Genomic DNA, 18748 nt, shown 5'->3' with positions numbered 1-18748 from the left:
ATTTTTATTATGTTTGGGAAGTAGCTGTTGCCAATGGAAACTATTTACAGCTGTAAGGATCCGCAAAATATGCCTAAATAAAAGATGAAATGGCGTTGTTCTCTTTAGTTGAACACCTTTATGCCTTGTTATTATGTACTCCCTTCATTTTCAATCACTTTCGTCTCTTATGTGAAGTCATCCAGGTCATAGTCATCTTCAGGAGTATACGCTTCAAACATGAAACATGAAGAATGAAACAAAATATTACAACCAAGAATTAAAAGCACGTAAGACAAAGCATTAATCATGTTAGAATAACGCTGTGTGTGAGCCTGCTGCACCACTAGATGGCATGTGAGTGTAACTGCAACTAAAGTTTGATAAGGTAATCAATCGGATCCAGCTGTTCCACAAATAGCTGCGTATGAATCACAGTTAGAAATGTAATGCAATGGAATATGGTTGCCATGGATTTTGCCTCCCTGACTTGAGTGACTAAGATGGAGAAGTAAGAGGTTTGACTCAAGTGTTCCACCAATGACAGAAACACACACACACACACACACACACACACACACACAATGCTCTGCAGAAGACAGTGATGGTGAGAGTGACTTAACTTCTCATCCACGTATAACCTGTATGTAATTTTACTCTAATTAAAGTTGTTAATTAGAGACCAAAGTAATTGTACCCCTGGGCGTGAAGAGGAGACATTTAATAACTAAGTCAAAGTCACTCAACAGACCACACACACGTAGAGATGAGCATACACGAAGAGTTTGCCACCGTGCTGTTTTTTGTTTTTTTTTTGTCTATGTTTTTTCTTTTTGGGTCTGCAGTGTGACTCATGTGCTTCAGGGACATGACTATGAGTCACACAGTGAAAATTGCAATGAGGAGAAGACTCATTCATGACCATAACAATGAGACCCTTGCTGTGTCTCTGTGCCTGGCATTTTCTTTTTTAGAATCATGAGCTTCACAAACAAGTAACAAAAGACACACACAAAAGCAAAAACATAAATTAATCATTTAAATACATGCATGGACTAACAAAACTTAAATGTAAAGCATACATACTGTAAGAACATTTTTTTCCGGTTTGTCTGGAAGTGCACTGCATCCCAAACTCTTCTATCTATCTACATCTGTTTTGAACCGTAGAATAGGGTTAAAGATAAAAGTGAGAAAAATAAAAAGTGGAAGCTTGAGCTTTTATCTCATCTTATCAACTTCCACTGACATTCTGAGAAAATGTCAACTTAAACAAATTGTATTATTTGAAGGAATCATTTGCTACCTCTAACTGGAGGTAACAAATGAAAAAGTATAATGCCCCTTTCTTGAAATAAAATAACTTTTGACTATTTTAATTACTGCAAACAGTCTGTTTTGTGGAGGAAAAAACAACAGCAACTAACAGAAGATCTAAAATCTGGGCAGGCGTGGATTAAGATCAAAGACTAAAGGCGGAGGAAGAATGGGAGTGGTGACATATAAAGCATCCTCTGCATCCATTTCCTCGTCACTCCATCTCCTCCAAGACTGACTTTCACTCGCTGATCTGCTTAAATCTCGTCGGTGGTGAGTAAAAAATGCAAACAATGCTGTTGTTTTGTTGGTTAACTGTGTGGAATTCAAAAACTCGGTTCACATTTTCATTAACTACCAGCTCTGGAAATATTTTTAGGCTGATATTTTCATTGCAAACTGTGCAAAGTGGAAACAGTCACTGCACATTACGCAACCATGGCAGTGAAGGACTTTAAATGGTCCAGTGCACATTTAAAAGTGGGCACTGACCTTTTTCTTACTTTGCAAAAACATAACAGCATCAGTATCAGTGAAAGGGCTTTTCCCTTTGTGCGCTTATCCTTTACGATTTTCCCTTAAAAACCCTCTGAGGCCACAAGATCCTCAGCTTACTGCACCGCAGGGAAAGAGCAGCGTCGTGTGAGTCAAAAGGCAACCACAACTCTCTTGGGTTCATGTGGAAACAAACACTTTTCAGACATATGGCATTAACAAAACAGATATCTGACATCACTACTGGGACTTAACTCAAGCCTCGACCTGCTTCTTTACCTGGTCCAGCTTAGTTACCTGGAAGAGAGTCTCATGTTGCCATAGCAATATTCTATGTCACTTTGTAAAGGCGCTGCAGTGTTAGAGAGCAGTGACATGGGGAAATGTTAATGGTTGCGCCCCGGTGGAAAGCCAGCGTTTATTTTTATCCCGCCTCATGGAAAACTCAGAGGAAAAACACAGACAGGGACAAAGGCAATGATGTCAGCTACTCCTTGATGCTTGCAAGAAAGGGATTCATTAATATGTGTACCTCGACCCATATTCTGTTTTTATAATTACACAATATTAATTAGCTAATGTAGCCATTTAAACAAGAAAACAATTCCAGTATTTTAAGAACAGATAAATAACCAGTTACCAGATTTGAAAAAAACAAACATTATTCACTAAATACAATTATTGAATCGATTTAATTACCAATCACCCATTAAGCTGCATGTATAAAAGATATTTTGCCACTGCAGCTTTAAACGAGGACATCATTCTGTAGCAACTTACTCACTTAATTAATCTCAGTTTAGAAAATATAGAGTGTAAGCCTGATTTAAACTTAAATTCTCCTTAATCAACATTCTGATGACAGCGCAAACAAGACAGGGATGCTAGGGGAAATGACAAAGAGTCATCGTTTAACTTTTTCTGTCTTCCTACACCAGCTACCAACATGTCTGACATCCAGGAGGCCATGGCTCTTCTCATAAAAACCTTTGACAAATATTCAAGAAAGGAAGGGGACGCTAACACTCTGAATAAGGCAGAGCTGAAAGAGCTGCTTGAGAATGAATTTGGAAACATGCTGGGGGTGAGTGCTTTCTGGCCTCTCACTATCTCAGCCCTGCACACTCAAAATAAGACGTCAACACACTGGTTTACATGTTTAAGTGGTAAATGCATTCATATTACAGTGTGGTTTGTGCATCTGGTTGTGCACAAATCAAGTGACAGTTTAATGGTGACGCTGAAATTTTGTTCATGTCAGTCGGGCCACAGGTTTGCAAAACAATATGTTTCTTATATCTGCAGAAAGCCAATGACAAGGCAGCACTAGACCGCATCTTCGATGAGCTGGACAGAAACAAGGACAACAGTGTGGACTTCGGCGAATTTGTCAACTTGGTGTGCTGCCTCACTCAAATGTGCCACGACTACTTTGGAAAGAAAAAGTGATCCAAGCGCCATCCAGTGGTCAGCACACAGAGGAACAAACACAACAGTTTCTCTCTTTTCAGCTGTTCTGATAAAGGCTTACATATCTACTGCTTGAATGCACTAAAATACATGTAGTACATTGCAAAATCAAATAAACGCTGTTGTTCTTGTTTGAAACATTGTTGTTATTGTACAATTGCACACCATGATCCCTTTAAGGCAGTGGTCCCCAACCTTTTTTCCTTGAAGCCCCCCTTGCTTGTGTCCAGGACAAATCACCCCCCTGACCTGAACCCATGTCCAGGGTGTGGACACAAAAAGTTTAGTAAAGCTTAGGTAAAAAGTTTAGGTTTTTGTTCCTATTCTCTCAGTGTGTATAGATAAAAACTGTCCTGTGCTTCCATTAAATCAAAACCAAGGTATTGCCTTGGTTTCTTTTTTTTGATCCCGGTGAGTCTTTGGTACTTTTACGTTTCTCACTCAACAGGAACGTGATCAGGACAAATAGGTTAATAAATTGAAACGTGGACCAAACAAATGATAGTTTTTATTTGGATGATACTGACTTCTGATTATTCAGTAGAGTGTCTGATTGGGATGCACAAATCTAATTATATTAACCTCACAAATCTTTATGACAACCTTGGTTCTCAAACTGTGGTACGTGTACCACCAGTGGTATGTGGGCTTCCTCTGGTGGTAATTGGAAGAAAATCAGGAATACTGTCCTACTGTAGGGTATGTGAATGGAGCGGACTGTGTAGAAAATAAAAAAAATAAAAATAATAATAACAGTCACCTTATCGTCTCTATACCAGTGTGCGAAGTATATGAGAGGAACAGGAGGATGATGAGAGGGCAAATTACATTATTGGGAATAAATCTGCCTTGTGTAAAAAGTCAGTAGCTGACTTTGCTAGGCGTGTTTACACCACTGTATTTCAACATTGGTGATAATGATGTTATTTCAATATTTCCACAGGTGGTACTGGGTATAAAAAATTTGAGATCCACTGTTTTAGATAAAAAAAAGAAATGTTCCTACAACATTCCATGACATAGATAGATAAAATGAAACATTTATAAAGTCGTGAATAGGTTTGCTAGTGTAAAGGAAAAACTAAATAATTAAAAAAAAAAACACAAACATAACAAACAAACAAACGGTTGTTTGTTTGTTTGCTTGATGACGCCAGAGCCCTTTAATATGACGGCTCTGGGTGACGCCTCCGGGAAGTCACGTTGTGTGGACGCGTCTCGTGACACTTTTTGTGGGCGGGTTATCAACAACAGAGTCGGTCTGTGGAGCTAACGTTATCGAGGGACAGAGCCTGTGAGTGTTGTTTTGAATTCGCCAGGAGACACCGACTGCAGGAGGGGGGTCAGGGTCTGTGGATAAGATGGCGGATGTAGGAGACGATGAAACTCGGCCGGCTGTCCCTTCGACATCCCGTAATGGTCCGGCCGTCGGCTCGTCGACAGGCATCGCGGGCCAGAACGCAGCTATAGTCACGTCAGGTCCACGGATGGTGAGGATCGTTAAGTCGGAGTCTGGATACGGGTTCAATGTTCGCGGTCAAGTGAGTGAAGGTGGACAGCTACGGAGCATAAACGGGGAACTGTACGCTCCTCTTCAGCATGTCAGCGCTGTGTTGCCAGGAGGCGCCGCGGACCGAGCTGGAATTGCAAAGGGTGACCGAATTCTCGAAGTGTAAGTTTATTTCTATTCCTACAATAAAGCAGAGGGGGTAGCGCGTAGGCTAGCTATAGCCCTTGTGGGTCTAGATTGAAGCATCTACTAACGGTAGCTTTCCTCAGGATATAACGCAATGTTCCGTGTCATAACAAACCTTTGCCGTTCACATAGCTAACTAGTGATACGTGCCGTGTCAGAATGTTTACCCGACCTGTATGGAGGTGTAACTTTACAAAGCTAATGCTAGTGGTTTACTTAGAAGGCTAACTAGCTTACATAAGTAAGACAACAGGCTGTGCATGTTGATTAGCTATAGCTAGCTATCACACAGGTTGCTAACGCCTTGTTCAGTCAGCCTTTTGCGTAACGCACTGCTTCTGCAAAGTTGTGAGGAAGAAGTTAAATTCCCGAACTTTGTATTGGTATGTAGTCAGCTGTGTATTTCGACCCTGCTTGAACACAGTGTTGTCCTTCAAATTTAGCATCGTATGGCGCGAGTGCTTGACAGGCTGGTCTGAATGGCCTCACTGTTTACATGGGACAGTTCTGAGTGCTGACCATTGTTGTCTATTATTATCACTACCTGTCATTGACTGGTATCACATTGTATTGAATTAATTTTGACTCGCCAAACACTTCCAGTCACATGTGTTAGCCTGTCAGAGTTTTAGATGAAAATAACTTCAGCTCAAGGTTGCTTTCTATCCATTGGAATATGTGAAAGAGTAAAGAGAAATAATGTCCCAGCTGAGCCTCCATACGTTCATATTATACATCTAAACGTTGAATACTGCATGAATAAGAACAACTATCACTGATACAGCCATTTTAGCCAAAACTACAGGGAGGTCTTAGTGTTTCTGAGATCCATTTGAATTTCTAAAGTCTCTAAAGGCTAAAGTATGTGCTGATTTGATCAGTGAAAAAAACAGTGGAGAAGTGAAACGTAAAACAAGGAACAATAACCCAGCTTTAAGTTGCTTGGCCTGTGTATTCTCAGTTTTAACTCTCTTAAGTGTTCTCTGGTCATATGACAGGACATTGTCTTGTCATGCAACTTATTAACCAGCTTGACAGTTTCCCTAAAACACAAAGCAATCATCTGGTGAAGTATGTGATGTCAGCATTTTAGTTTTATGAACAGGGGCAGTTGACAAGCAGTTAACTTGTGACTTAGTTTTATATTATTCCTTGACTGCCTTGCCACTCCCTGGTTATAATTTGGATAGAAATACACAAATTCCCAGTCAAATAAAAATAAAATTGAACGGTCTTGCTGTGCTTGGTCCTCACAACACTCACTAGTAATTGATACTGAAAAATAAAGTTGTTGCTTTATTTTTATTTGGCCTAATTCACCAATCCCTCTTTGTTGCTTATAAAGTAACCGAAACACCTTTCTGTTTCTGTTTAGTATGATGATTGTATCATAGTGGTGTTGAGGCCCAAATCACTGCTCTTATCTTCATCTCCCACCATTGATTATGCTTCTTTAGAGATCAATGCTGTCACATTGATCTCCTTTCTCAAAATGCTCTGCTCTGCTCTCATCTCCTGTTTATTTAGTTTTTACCTATTTGATTATCTTTCACACTACACAGACACATTCATCAACAGTAATGAAAGGGTGGCCACTATATAGTGGACATTAGATCTGTGCTTGTGCTCTTGCTTGCTCCTTGGTTTCATTTGTGTCCCTCCCGCAGTTTCTCATTTGAAGATTAACTGAGACACCTGATGTTGGTGCCATCTGGCCACAGCAATGCCAAGAAGGGAGGTGTCTCGCTCAGCACTAAAGGAAAGGGAGACATTAGAGCTGACCAATATGTAGCATTCCTCCTGACATTGTGTATATCAATGCGAGATACATTAAAAAACATTACATCATTTTGATTAGACAAATAACAAGTTGATGTAATTTGTGACATTAATACAGTATTTTATAGTCTTGTAAGTGTCTGGAGATGCACAAGTTTCCATCACTGCCACTATTTACCTAATCTAGTGAATTCCTTATTGACTGTGACATTACCATTGTGAGCTAAATGCAATTTCGCAATCAGTCACTGTAAAATCCAGTGTTTCTGCTATCATTAGTTAATTCCTCCACAAAAGGCCAACAATCGGTGACACAGTTTGACCTCAGGTTACCTTGCATAAAAGTGAATGTGCTCTGTATGTAAATGAGGGGAAAAATACCCTAAGATTTAAAAAGAAAGTATTAAGTATGTATGCTTCATACACTTCATACCATGCTAGCATGATTTATGTCCAGTCAAGCTCTACTTGATCTGTTTTGCTTGGTATTTCAGGAATCTGCATGCCGATACTTAAACTGATCATGTGAAAAAGAAGTCACTTATTTCTATTGCATATTTCTCTTGCTCTCACTTTCTTTTAGTAATGGGGTGAGTGTGGAAGGTGCCACCCATAAGCAGGTTGTAGACCTGATCCGTGCTGGAGAAAAGGAGCTGGTCCTGGCTGTGCTTTCAGTCCCAGCTCAGGAGGCTGATGGATTGGAAGGAGGAGAGGATGTCCAACCCAACTATGACTACAGTGACAAGCAGGCCGTGCCCATTTCAATTCCCACATACAAACATGTAGAACAGCACTCGGAGAGGTTTGTGGTGAGTGCTCATTTGTTACTTCTAATTTTTTCATTTTTGAAATAGCCACTTCTGGCTAACCTGGAAGTTTCTCCCATATATGTAGGAAATATTTGTTGTTTATACACAGTTAATAAAGCCTGTTTTTTCTTGTGTTAGTGTAAAAATGCAACTGTAATATGATGGAAACCTTTCACCCTTTCTGTAGTTTCTAATGCCTTTCTGTTTTGCATCAATGCATCTAGGTGTACAATGTGTACATGTCGGGTAGACAGCTTTGCTCTAAGCGCTACAGAGAGTTTGCCATCCTGAACCAGAACCTAAAGAGGGAGTTTTCCAACTTCAATTTTCCAAAGCTTCCTGGGAAATGGCCCTTCTCTCTCTCTGAACAGCAACTGGACGCTCGTCGTAGAGGCCTGGAGGAATATCTTGAGAGAGGTAGGCTGAATGTAAAAAAAACTTCCTGTGTTGATCTCCAGCTAGGACCAATGAAAAATGCCTTTCTGTCACCAATCCATATATCAGTAAAGAAGAATTACAACTTCATCGTCAAAGGGTGAAGTTCAAGTACAAAAAAGAGTTTAGACCCACCAAAATCTAGAGCAGTCATACCATAATAAAGACAGAATAATGTGTATACATGTGTTTTGTTAGAATAGAATAAAAAAAGCAGAGAATAGTCTCCAGTCACTTTTTCACTTTGCATAGGAAATACAGCAAATCTCAACACAAGCAAACTGACATTTAGCCATCCTTTGTTCATTTAATTTATTTTGACCACCCCACCCCACGTCTCCCTTTTCTCTGTCCTTGTTTGTCTGTAGTTTGCTCTGTGCGGGTTATTGGGGAGAGTGACATCATGCAGGAGTTTCTCTCTGAATCAGATGAAGTAAGTTCCTTTGTTTTTTTTAACTGTTCTCAGATGTACGTCTCTAGATTTTCTCATCTATTTCAGTTTAACAGGTGTCCTTAATTAACTGTTGCAGCTTGTGTAGCTCTAGAGCTCTTCTTGTAATATTTTTGGTTTTATTTGCAGAATTACAATGGAGTGACAGACGTAGAGCTGCGAATAGCCCTGCCCGATAAGACCACCATCTCTGTCAGAGTCCGCAAGAATAGCACCACAGACCAGGTGTATCAGGTAAGACCATGTGACATCTGCTGGAATGGTGCTTTCACAGCTGCAGTGTATCTTACAGGTTATTGCCCCTTTATTTTGGCATGTGAATTGGGCTTTACATTCAATTAGCCATAAGTGTGACACTTAAATTAATGAATGTTCTCTCATCTTGCTGTACAACAAGTGTTCCTACATGTAGGAAAAATGTTTCATGCAACATTGGTAGATTTACTTGATATATAAGATTTTTTCCTTAGATAACTAACTTTGTATTATTTTTCCTTTAGGCATTAGTGATGAAGGTTGGAATGGACAGTATTATGGCGAGCTACTTTGCACTTTTTGAAGTCATCAACCATTCCTTTGGTAAGAATTGTGTATATTTCATGTTTATGAAAGCTTGAGACTGAAATAGAACCAAGCATTTTCATAAGGTCATGTGTTAAATTTAAAATCCCTCTCTGAACTGACTTTTTCGTGTGACCAGTAAATAAAGATGAGACGATAGAGATGATCTAAATAAAGACCTACTGTATATCCTCCCATTTGTTTAACCAAATGTGCCTTGGGGTTTATATGCAGTGTTTGACACAGGTTATTATGAAACTTCTGTTAATGATAAAATACCACCTCTGCACTCTTTGTACACATTGTTATTCTGTTTTTGTTGCAGTACGAAAGCTGGCGCCTAATGAGTTTCCCCACAAGCTTTATGTGCAGAACTACACGTCAGCAGTGCCGGGGACTTGCTTGGCACTCCGCAAATGGTTGTTTAGCTTCCAGGAGGAGGAGTTACTCAGAGACAATCCGCTGGCGCTGCATTACTGCTTTCACCAGGTAATAACAATAATCGAATCCTGTCTTACATGCACTCAAGGGAATCTCATCTTCTGGGGGTTTTCTCTCTAGAAGTTTGTGTAGTACTGAGTTCATACATAGTGTTGCACATTTCAGCATGGATCAGTAATCAAGAAAATGAACTGTATATTGTGTGTACAGTTAATGACTCATGCTGGTCAGTTGCACAGTCTTGCAGATCTCTGTCTAGTTACAATGGCCTTGAATAGAATACAAACATTTTGTATCACTGTACAGTACAATGTCATTATTTAGGAATAAGAGCAACTGATTCTGTGGCCATCGTTATTATTATTATTAGTATTGTCTCCAAATTGAATTAGGCCACATGTAATCATTTCAAATATATTCTTTAGTAAGTCTAATTTTCCAACATATTTTATCATTACAAAGCTCAGAGGTACATTAATTCTTGCCTGCTGGGACTGCTGGCAAATAACTGTTATCTAGCTGTTTTTATGATGGTTATAGACACAGCCGTCGTGTGTATCTGCAACTGATACTACTAAGTCAACTGAAACCCTCGTATCTGCTTATATAAGTCGTATCCTAAACAAAACATGAAGCAAATTACATGGTGAATGTGAAGCAAATGGTCTTTTGTTTGAAAGCCCATCACTAGTGTACTAAATCAGGAAACCAAGGAAACTTGATATTCAACAAGCCAGTGGAAATGTTCCAATCTTAAAGTATAAATGGAGTAAAAAAGAGGAATAGAATCTTCTTATGCAAATGCACTAAAAATAGCTTTAGCACGGACAGCAGCCTAGAGGCTGCAATCCGTCCAATGAAGGTCACTACCTTAAGCCTTTTAGGCACGTAAGGTTCAGAAGTGATGCATTAAAGCAATTTTTGTTGGTACCATCAACACCTGTCTGCACTAATATTCCTGCCAAACATGAGAACAAACCTGTCCAGAATACTAAAATCTGCAATAGAAAAACTGTGGCTTTGGTCACACAGAAATATCTGGCTTCAGCTGCTATGTTGTGGACCAGACAACTAATTAGTTGGGTGTAAAACATGTCGTTAGACACACTTAATATGATTATTGTAGGTTCATTATGGAACTGTCACAAAGTCTGGTCTCGGCAATTACTGGTAAATACGGGTCACATTGTTTTCATATTGTCATTTGAAATGTTTCCTAATGAGAATACCAGTTAGAGCTACTGTGAAATGCACACAAGCGAGTGTAGCTATAAATAGTTGAACTCAGCTCCACAAATATCTTCTTGAAGAAGTAGAAGTAGAAGTTTAAATGCAGAATCATTTGTGTTGTTTGTTCCTGTGTGTTAAATAGTGTTGTGTCTCTTGATGCCATGCTCACCTGCCCTTCTACCTCACCCCCTGTTTGTCTAGGCACTGGATGATGTGAAGAAGGGATTCATAAAAACAGAGGACAAATCCTACCAGCTGCAGAAACTGGCAGAGCAACGCAAGATGGCCACGGTCAGTCCCACAAACCAGTCTTTGTTTGGGAGGGGGATTGGGATGACTACACTGTTTACTCACTGACCGGTGCCATCACCAAAACATTACCAAATACAGACAGAAAGGTCGGATATCCTTTCACAATACGCGTCTAGATGTTATTGACAAAAGTGAAGCTGTGGGTTTATATATTTTTTTTGTAGAACTTGAACTGAACTCCTGTACATGTGTTTCAGTGAGCTGACTGTCAACAAAATCTAAATTTGCATGAAATAAACACAGCAACACAGTGAATCCATTGGGATAAAAAGAAAGATTACCATTCAATGCTTTGCATCTGGTATCCAATTGATGTTTTTGGTTGTTTTTTTATTACAAAGTCACAATACAAAGCAATATTGTTTCCTTTTTGTGCTCTATGATACAATGTTATTCCAGTTTTCACATCTTAACAGTCATCGTTTTGTGATTTTGAACATGTGGTGACTTTACACAGATGTTGCCATTTGGAGGTTTTCTGACATTTTAGAAGTTTTTGAATTAAAGTTAAAGTTAGTTTTTATTAATCCCCTTAGGGAAAGTATTCCTCTGCATTTTGACCCATCCTAGAATTAGGAGCAGTTGGGGGTTGGGTACCTTGCTCAGGGGTACCCCAGCCCTTTTTGGCCGGGTGGGGATTTGAACCGGCGACCCTCCGGTTACAAGTCAAGTTCCCTTTCCCCTTGGCCACAGGCTGCCCATTACATACTATATTTCTCACACACCAGGTGGGACTGCACAGTTTCTTAAGTAGTGGTTGTGAAATATTCAGTTCCTTTTTATCTCAGTGTTGAAATATAATAGTTGCTCCCACTAATCTTAAGGAAATGCATGTTTAATGTTTTTGCAACATTATTACTGCCCCGTTGACTTGGTTGTTTTATTATGTACATATATACTGTATACACATTAAAATGTTCAAAGGAAGTGTGACCTATATTAAATTAAATTAAATGTTCTTAAATTTGCTTCACAGATAACCACAGCATTCTATGACAGCAACTGCCAATTAGGATTTGAAGCACATTACTCTTAATGTTTGTGCTTTTTCTCTAGTTATTTGCCTTGTCATTAGTGGCCTCGATAAATCTGCTATAATTAGCACAACGGTATAGTTAGTGGGGTAGGTGACAACTCTGGTGAGGCATATACAGTAGCTGGGTTTATTGTAATTGGACCTTAATCTTCTGCTGCTCACAGTTCAGTTGTCTAATTTGTGCTCTGTAATACTTGTCTTTTAGTACCTGAGCCTGTTGCGGACATGTGAAGGCTACAATGAGGTGGTGTTTCCTCACTGCTCCTGTGACTCCAGAAGGAAGGGACATGTCATCACAGCCATCAGCATCAATCACTTCAAGCTACATGCTTGCACGGAGGACGGCACACTGGAGGTTTGTCCGCGTTAGTTTGAGGCAACTTAGAAGATTCACACCGCTGTTGTCCCAATGCTGATGAGGTCTATCAGCTCCACACAAATCTACAACTCTAGGGTTATAGCAGTGTTTAGCTCTTATGTTACCCACTGACATCCCCTTGCTGTATACAGGAAGGGAGTCATTTTATGACGAGACAGACGGAGCCAATGTCAACAGTAAAATAACAAAAAGACAAAGAAGTGCCCAAGAAAAGTGGATTATACTGCTCAAAAATCTGGTTGTTTAATAGTTGGATGGGATATATGCTTCTTTCTCTGGTGTTTATTCATAAATGCTTCCTCAGCCAGGTCTGATAGTATTGCTTGACAGCACCTGTTTTCAGATGAAGGACACAGCAAACAAGTAAAGTAACATTGTTCCTGTTCACAAAACCAAACAGAGGAAGAACTGGAGCTTCAGTGTCTTTACTGTTTCTTGCAAAACAAAAACAAAATCCTAAATAGATGAACTGTGACTCAAACTTAAACATTTCCAGTGTGTCGCGTACGCATGGAGTTCACCCCACTGTCATCTCTGTCTCTGCCTTAGAATCAGGTGATCGCTTTTGAGTGGGGAGAGATGCAGCGCTGGGACACCGACGAGGAGGGCATGGCTTTCTGCTTCGAGTACGCTAGAGGAGAGAAGAAACCTCGCTGGGTCAAAATCTTTACTCCATATGTGAGTGTACATGCATTATCATGTGATGTGATAATTATTTCATATTTATTTAAATCCACATGACAGAAACAAGACAAAAATATAATTAACAATGGGGATGAATACTTTTAGTTTACAATTTAGTTTATCTGATCCTATAATCTTTAAAAGAGCTTATAAATGGAGTGTATTGTATGACTGAATAACAATTCTGCTTTTTTCCCTCCCAGTTTAACTACATGCACGAGTGTTTTGAGCGGGTCTTTTGTGAGCTGAAGTGGAGGAAACAGGTAAGGACCACTCCTTTCCTCTGTCATTCTGGGAAGCCCATGACTCCATGCCAAGTTTGAAACTGTACACTTTATCCCCTGGTGACATTTTTCTTTAGATACTGTAAGCCAATGACCTGTTTTTGTGATTAGGTTGAGGAAGAGGCATCTGACAAAGACAACAAAAACTGCAGTAACAGTGGTAAGCAAGGCATTTTTTTGTTTGTTTGTTGGTTTGTTTTTAACACCAATACAAACTCGAAGCATCAAACCTTAAGGGTGGCTTTTATGTAGGAAAAACCATGAAGAAATATGTATTCAGATGTGATCATAAAGAGCATTTCAAATGACGGCACCGATAAAGCTTTATAAATTATGTACACATTTCCTGACTGGCAAAAATTGAAAGGGCAAGAAGAGGATTTTAGAGACGATATCCTACTCCCTTGATTCCTTTGTTAAAGGCCACAATATATATGAGTGCTTTAGTAGTTGGTAACTTCCATTCATTGACACGGAATTACAGCAGAGACGTGCTCTTCTGTCACCACTATTAAATCGGAACTGGAACCGTAATGGGAACTGAACAAAGAGGAGAAACATTTTATAGACATTTAACTGCAGCTTCACACAGTACTTAACTTGATAGAGTAAAGTCTCGTACAGTGGTATTGAGTTGCTGAGAAGAGACCCATCCTGCTGGGTGAAAAAAAATATTCAAATGAAATGCACATTGAGTCATATGACTCATGGTCAGTGTCACTGGGGAAAGAGTTTAAACTATTTGCCTCATGAGAGAAGAACAAAGCAGGTTTGAGGATAAACGACAACAACGTATGAGGATTCGAGATAATAAACAGGAAGAAAGTCAGAAATATTCAGATATCAGGTGAGGGTGATGGCGCCCTACAGAGGGACAGTTGTGATGATAAGTCACATGATGTTTGAAAAGAGCACATCATTGAGCCTTGTTTCCCTGAAATCACTCTCTGTTCCAGAGTTTCTGCCTCCATTGGAGACACAGCAAAAAGGATGGCGCCACCTAGGGGGGGAGATTGCAACGTCTTAAAACCACGGGTCACCACTCGAAACTACAACTGGTCCACTCGCATCATTACAGCCACCCCAGAGAGCGCCCATCTACAAACAAAGAACCTGAGCGACAGAACTGACACAGTCCATGCCCCGAAAACTGGAAATGACCAAATTTGGGAAATTGGAAAAGTGACACTTAACCAAACCCAGGGATACACACACAACAAGAAGAGCAATGAAGGAAGATAAACAAAAGCCAGCTTTCATTTCATGCACTTGATCTCCATAGTGTGTCTGTTCTCCTCCATACAATTACCCTGTGATGTGGCTGGACACGAGCCAATTCCCGCCACTGGTTGAGATGTAACGCATATCTGCTGCACGTGACCGGTCAGCGTGACCACAGCAAGGCAACATTTGCTCTAAGGAACTTGACGAGGGAGCTGACGTCTGGGGTGGGATCCCCGACGCAACACGATCGACCCAAGCCGAGGCCAGAACCGGAGCCTTCATCTGCAGAACCGAGCTCTGGCGATGGAACACAACGGGACAGAAAAACAAACTCCTGTCGGTTAGCGACGAAAAAGAAGACGAAGAAGGCAAAATAATGCTTTACACTGATGCTGGATTCTAACACAAAAATAATGTTTTTTATCTGTGAGGTTAAACTTTTTTTTGTCTTTGTCTGCAAATGTAGGGGACACAAATGTAACTAACTGAAAACTGACGTGAGGGGACTTCTAATTATATGTGCGTTTAACACTCTTCTGATCAAATAGATCCATTTATGGCCGATCATAATTGGTTTGTCGATCTTACACAGTGAAACACTAATTGACTTACGTCCTAGCTGCTCCTACTAATCTCCATTTACCATGTCTTGTGGTCAAAGCTATGCTACTGGAGAGAGAGGTCTGTTGACGGTCAGTATGGTCAGGCTTTCTTCTTCTCAGAGTTGATGGTCCAAAGGCTTTGACCGTTTAAACATGACACTTGTTCTACACAAGGAATCTGACCCACAGGCTTTGAATACAAGGACAGGACAGGAGTGGCTCTGAGTGTGTGTGTGTGTTGAGCTGCTGTTTTGTGAACAGACAGCAGGGGGCAGCAGAGTGTTAGACAGATGTTGTCGTGGGTTTTGAAGAAATTGAAATCTTCCTAAAGAGTGCACCCTTGGGCTCTGTAACTCACCTGGAAGTATTCCTCCTCTGCAGTTTGTCCATTAACCATATCAGGAGGACAGATGGTTTGTGTGTGTGTGTGTGTGTGTGTGTTGTGAACAGACAGCAGGGGGCAGCAGAGTGTTAGACAGATGTTGTCGTGGGTTTTGAAGAAATTGAAATCTTCCTAAAGAGTGCACCCTTGGGCTCTGTAACTCACCTGGAAGTATTCCTCCTCTGCAGTTTGTCCATTAACCATATCAGGAGGACAGATGTGTGTGTGTGTGTGTGTGTGTGTGTGTGTGTTCAGATGGTCCATGAAGTTGTGTGACTGCCTTCACTGTCATCAGTGGAAAGAGCAGTGCAGACAGCTGTCCGCGTCTTAGAGAGTGATTCAGTATTAGCTGTGTGTATATGTACATGACATGAAAATATGAATTAGAATTTAGTTGTTTGTTTTTTTTAAAGCATTTATTCCATTTCCTCACAGAGATAAGATGCAGTTGTGCTTTTCTTTGTTGCCTCTCCTTTGAGCATAAATGATTACACATGAATGAGAGAATTCTGTTTATCTATCAAGGGCGTGCAGTTTATCTTGGCCAAAACATTACTTACTCAGTCTTGTCTTTCACTCACCTTCTGACTGCAAACCAGAAAACCTGAAACAGAGAGGGATTTCTTTTTATTTTTTATTTTTAATCCACTCTGAATTGTAGAGCAGTTTGACACGTTTGAGTGTTTTTAATTTGTTGTGCAGTGGCGTTTAGCTGTCCGTTCTGTAAGATATATGTATTTCATACCCAGGTTTAGTCATAATTAGATTGTGGTTGTCTCGGAGCAGACTCCCGTCTGTGTGTGTGTGTGTGTGAGTGTGTGTGTCCTCTGTGTCTGTCAGTGACATTGCCGATAAGCTTTTCAAACTCAGATTGGACGTGATTGATGAGTTGTCATTGTGTGGGCCAGTAAATGAAGATGGGGATTTGTGTCTATATGACAGTGGAGATGCCAGACAGATGGAGACAAATACGAGGCGTTTTCTATTGTCTGCCTGACGTTCACACACACACACACACACACACACATCCTCATCTCCCTGCCACTCTGTTTCAGTTTGACAACATTATTTAGCCGAGCACTGCATGCTATTTTTGATTCCCAGTTCCCTGACTGGCATCAGTTGTATGACAGTCTGATGTAAGTGTCATGATGTATGTTTCACTCACACACCACACATAGACGGCCTTAGATAAGAGCCTGCAATGTGCAAATAGCTGGATGGTCATTTTGACAGCCAAAGTAATAACCAATTTAAAGATGGATGGCAAGAATTAAAGCTGTTCAACCATGTTGTTTTTTTCCCTACAAGCTGTAGAGGCAGAGGAGGTTGTGTGATTGTGTGATGTGTGTGTGTGTGTGTGTGTGTGTGTGTGTTGGCCTGTCCTGTCCTCTGCTCCTACTCTCTTCAGGTTGTTCTCCCATCTTCGCGGGGAGATGTGGTTGCCGTGGCAGCACCACATTGGCTCAACACGCTTATTTTCCTTTCATTCCTGTCAACCGACAGACTCCCTCCTCACAATAATGTATTCAAAACAGTGTTTTTTACCTTTTGATATTTGTTGTGTGTCCCTGTGGCTCGTGCTGCTGTGAATAAGCTTTTAGAGGGCTGATGTGTTTTTTTTTTGTTTTGTTTTTCCCCTTTCTTCTCTTAAAAATATATTTGTGTTTTCGGTTTGTCTCGTCTGCTGTAGGTGCCATCTTACGCAGGTTGTCAGTCCCTGGCAGGCGTGCGTCCGTTCCTGCCATCAGTGAGATAAATGTCATAGTAACTATGGTTAGGAGAAGAGCAGAAGAGGAGACAGGAATGTCAAGAAGCACGTCTTTGTATGGTTAGCCTGTGTTTGGTGGAGTTTGTGCGTCGGTGTGCACTGTTCTGTGTTTGCGTGTGACGCGCAGAGCAGGCCGGGGCGAGTAAGAGAGTGATTTTTATGACAAGAGGTTTGAATTTCACAGAGAACTTTACAGATGACAAGAATGTATGATAGTTGAAATATTGGTGGCAGAAGAATTGAGTAATTTCTCCGTGTGTGAATTGCACGTGAAATTCAAAAAAAAAGAAAAAAAGTTTGTGTTGGCTTCAAGAAAATTCCCATCATCTGCTGTTGCTATAGAAACACATCGGTTTCCTGAGTCTTGTGTGTCAAGTCAACAGCATTCAGTGAATGACGTATTTTCCCATTGTTAAAGTTCTGCAGCATTTCACAGGGCTCTTATGTTTGTGTCTGAAGTGTTTATGAGGCTGTGTATTCACTCTGTTTTCACTCTGTTGGTGTAGATCTGACGTTTGGGATGCCATGGACTGCTTTTTCATTTCAACCTATGTGTCCTCCCTGTGACTAACGTGAAGGGTGGATGAGAGTGCTGTTTGAAAAGTGTTAACCTTTTTTGTCCATTGCTTTGAAACACAGGGTTTTCCCACGTCAAGCAGGCAGTGACATGAATTTAAAAAAAAAAAAAGCTACGGCGCATTTGTCTGTCTTTTAAACATGTAAATAGCTGTTTTAAAAAGAAAAAAAGATAATATCTTGAAATGCACTCCTGTTTCTCCAACTCTAAATTTTTATTTATTTAAACAGAAATTATAAACAGTGGGGGAAATTATAGTGTGTACAATGCGAGAGCCACTGTCAATCATTTGATTTTTGTGTTAACACACGAGCTGTTTAAAAGAGAAGCAGTGTTGCATTTACTAAGACATCACGTAACACCTGATGCTTATAGGTTACAAAACGGAGAGTTTTATATCTTTAAAAACACACAAAGGTTTACTAACCAATATAATAAGAGAAAAAAAAAGGACAAAAAGATTTGAAAATGTGTAGAGTAATAAATTGTAACAATATTTTAAATAAAGTTATATATTGGGGAAAATGCTGTTTTGGTTTTTCTGTTCTTTATTTACGCCGCGTTTGTCAATGTATGGATTTCCTTCCTCCTGCAGTGAGACCGGTCCAACATCAAGACTGTAAAGACTTAACAGTGATGGAGTCACAGCCGTGCTCATCTGGGACTAATTCACTTGTGAGGGGAAGAAAAAAAAAAACAGACAAGAACTACTAATAAGGCTTTAATGTCCTTAAATGTGAACTGGTCCAAATATCACGGCTGCTGCCTTTTCTTCAATGAAGCATCTCTTTTGTGAACTTGCCACGGCGTCTCATTCAAACTCCCGTCTCCATT

The 18748-nt window shown here is 40.2% G+C and overlaps 2 protein-coding genes across 2 annotated transcripts; both read left to right on the top strand.

Annotated features, from left to right (window-relative positions):
* Positions 1–1484: 1484 nt before the first annotated feature.
* On the top strand, positions 1485–3399 carry LOC122786908 (ictacalcin-like). The gene is made up of 3 exons (XM_044053433.1): positions 1485–1569; positions 2730–2875; positions 3097–3399. Exons 2-3 carry the CDS (start codon positions 2738–2740, stop codon positions 3238–3240), a joined length of 282 nt encoding a protein of 93 aa, XP_043909368.1. The 5' UTR covers positions 1485–1569; positions 2730–2737; the 3' UTR covers positions 3241–3399.
* A 1103-nt stretch (positions 3400–4502) lies between these two features.
* snx27a (sorting nexin 27a) lies at positions 4503–14937 on the top strand. Its single transcript, XM_044053431.1, has 13 exons — positions 4503–4933; positions 7320–7545; positions 7770–7962; positions 8349–8413; positions 8561–8665; positions 8932–9010; positions 9318–9481; positions 10865–10954; positions 12217–12366; positions 12940–13068; positions 13278–13337; positions 13470–13518; positions 14315–14937. Exons 1-13 carry the CDS (start codon positions 4623–4625, stop codon positions 14383–14385), a joined length of 1692 nt encoding a protein of 563 aa, XP_043909366.1. The 5' UTR covers positions 4503–4622; the 3' UTR covers positions 14386–14937.
* The last annotated feature ends 3811 nt before the right edge of the window (positions 14938–18748 follow it).

The sequence above is a fragment of the Solea senegalensis genome, linkage group LG20, assembly GCF_019176455.1.
Source record: "Solea senegalensis isolate Sse05_10M linkage group LG20, IFAPA_SoseM_1, whole genome shotgun sequence".
Classification (NCBI taxonomy): domain Eukaryota; kingdom Metazoa; phylum Chordata; class Actinopteri; order Pleuronectiformes; family Soleidae; genus Solea; species Solea senegalensis.
Note: the sequence above shows the minus strand (reverse complement) of the source record. Positions and strands in the feature narration are given on the sequence as shown.

Bases quoted from the DNA above. Each gene is read 5' to 3' on its own strand.
- snx27a (XM_044053431.1), top strand. From the start codon at position 4,623: ATGGCGGATGTAGGAGACGATGAAACTCGGCCGGCTGTCCCTTCGACA. The intron at 4,934-7,319 runs GTAAGTTTATTT...ACTTTCTTTTAG, and splicing joins GGTGACCGAATTCTCGAAGT to TAATGGGGTGAGTGTGGAAG. The intron at 12,367-12,939 runs GTTTGTCCGCGT...TCTCTGCCTTAG, and splicing joins CGGAGGACGGCACACTGGAG to AATCAGGTGATCGCTTTTGA.
- LOC122786908 (XM_044053433.1), top strand. From the start codon at position 2,738: ATGTCTGACATCCAGGAGGCCATGGCTCTTCTCATAAAAACCTTTGAC. The intron at 2,876-3,096 runs GTGAGTGCTTTC...TTATATCTGCAG, and splicing joins AATTTGGAAACATGCTGGGG to AAAGCCAATGACAAGGCAGC.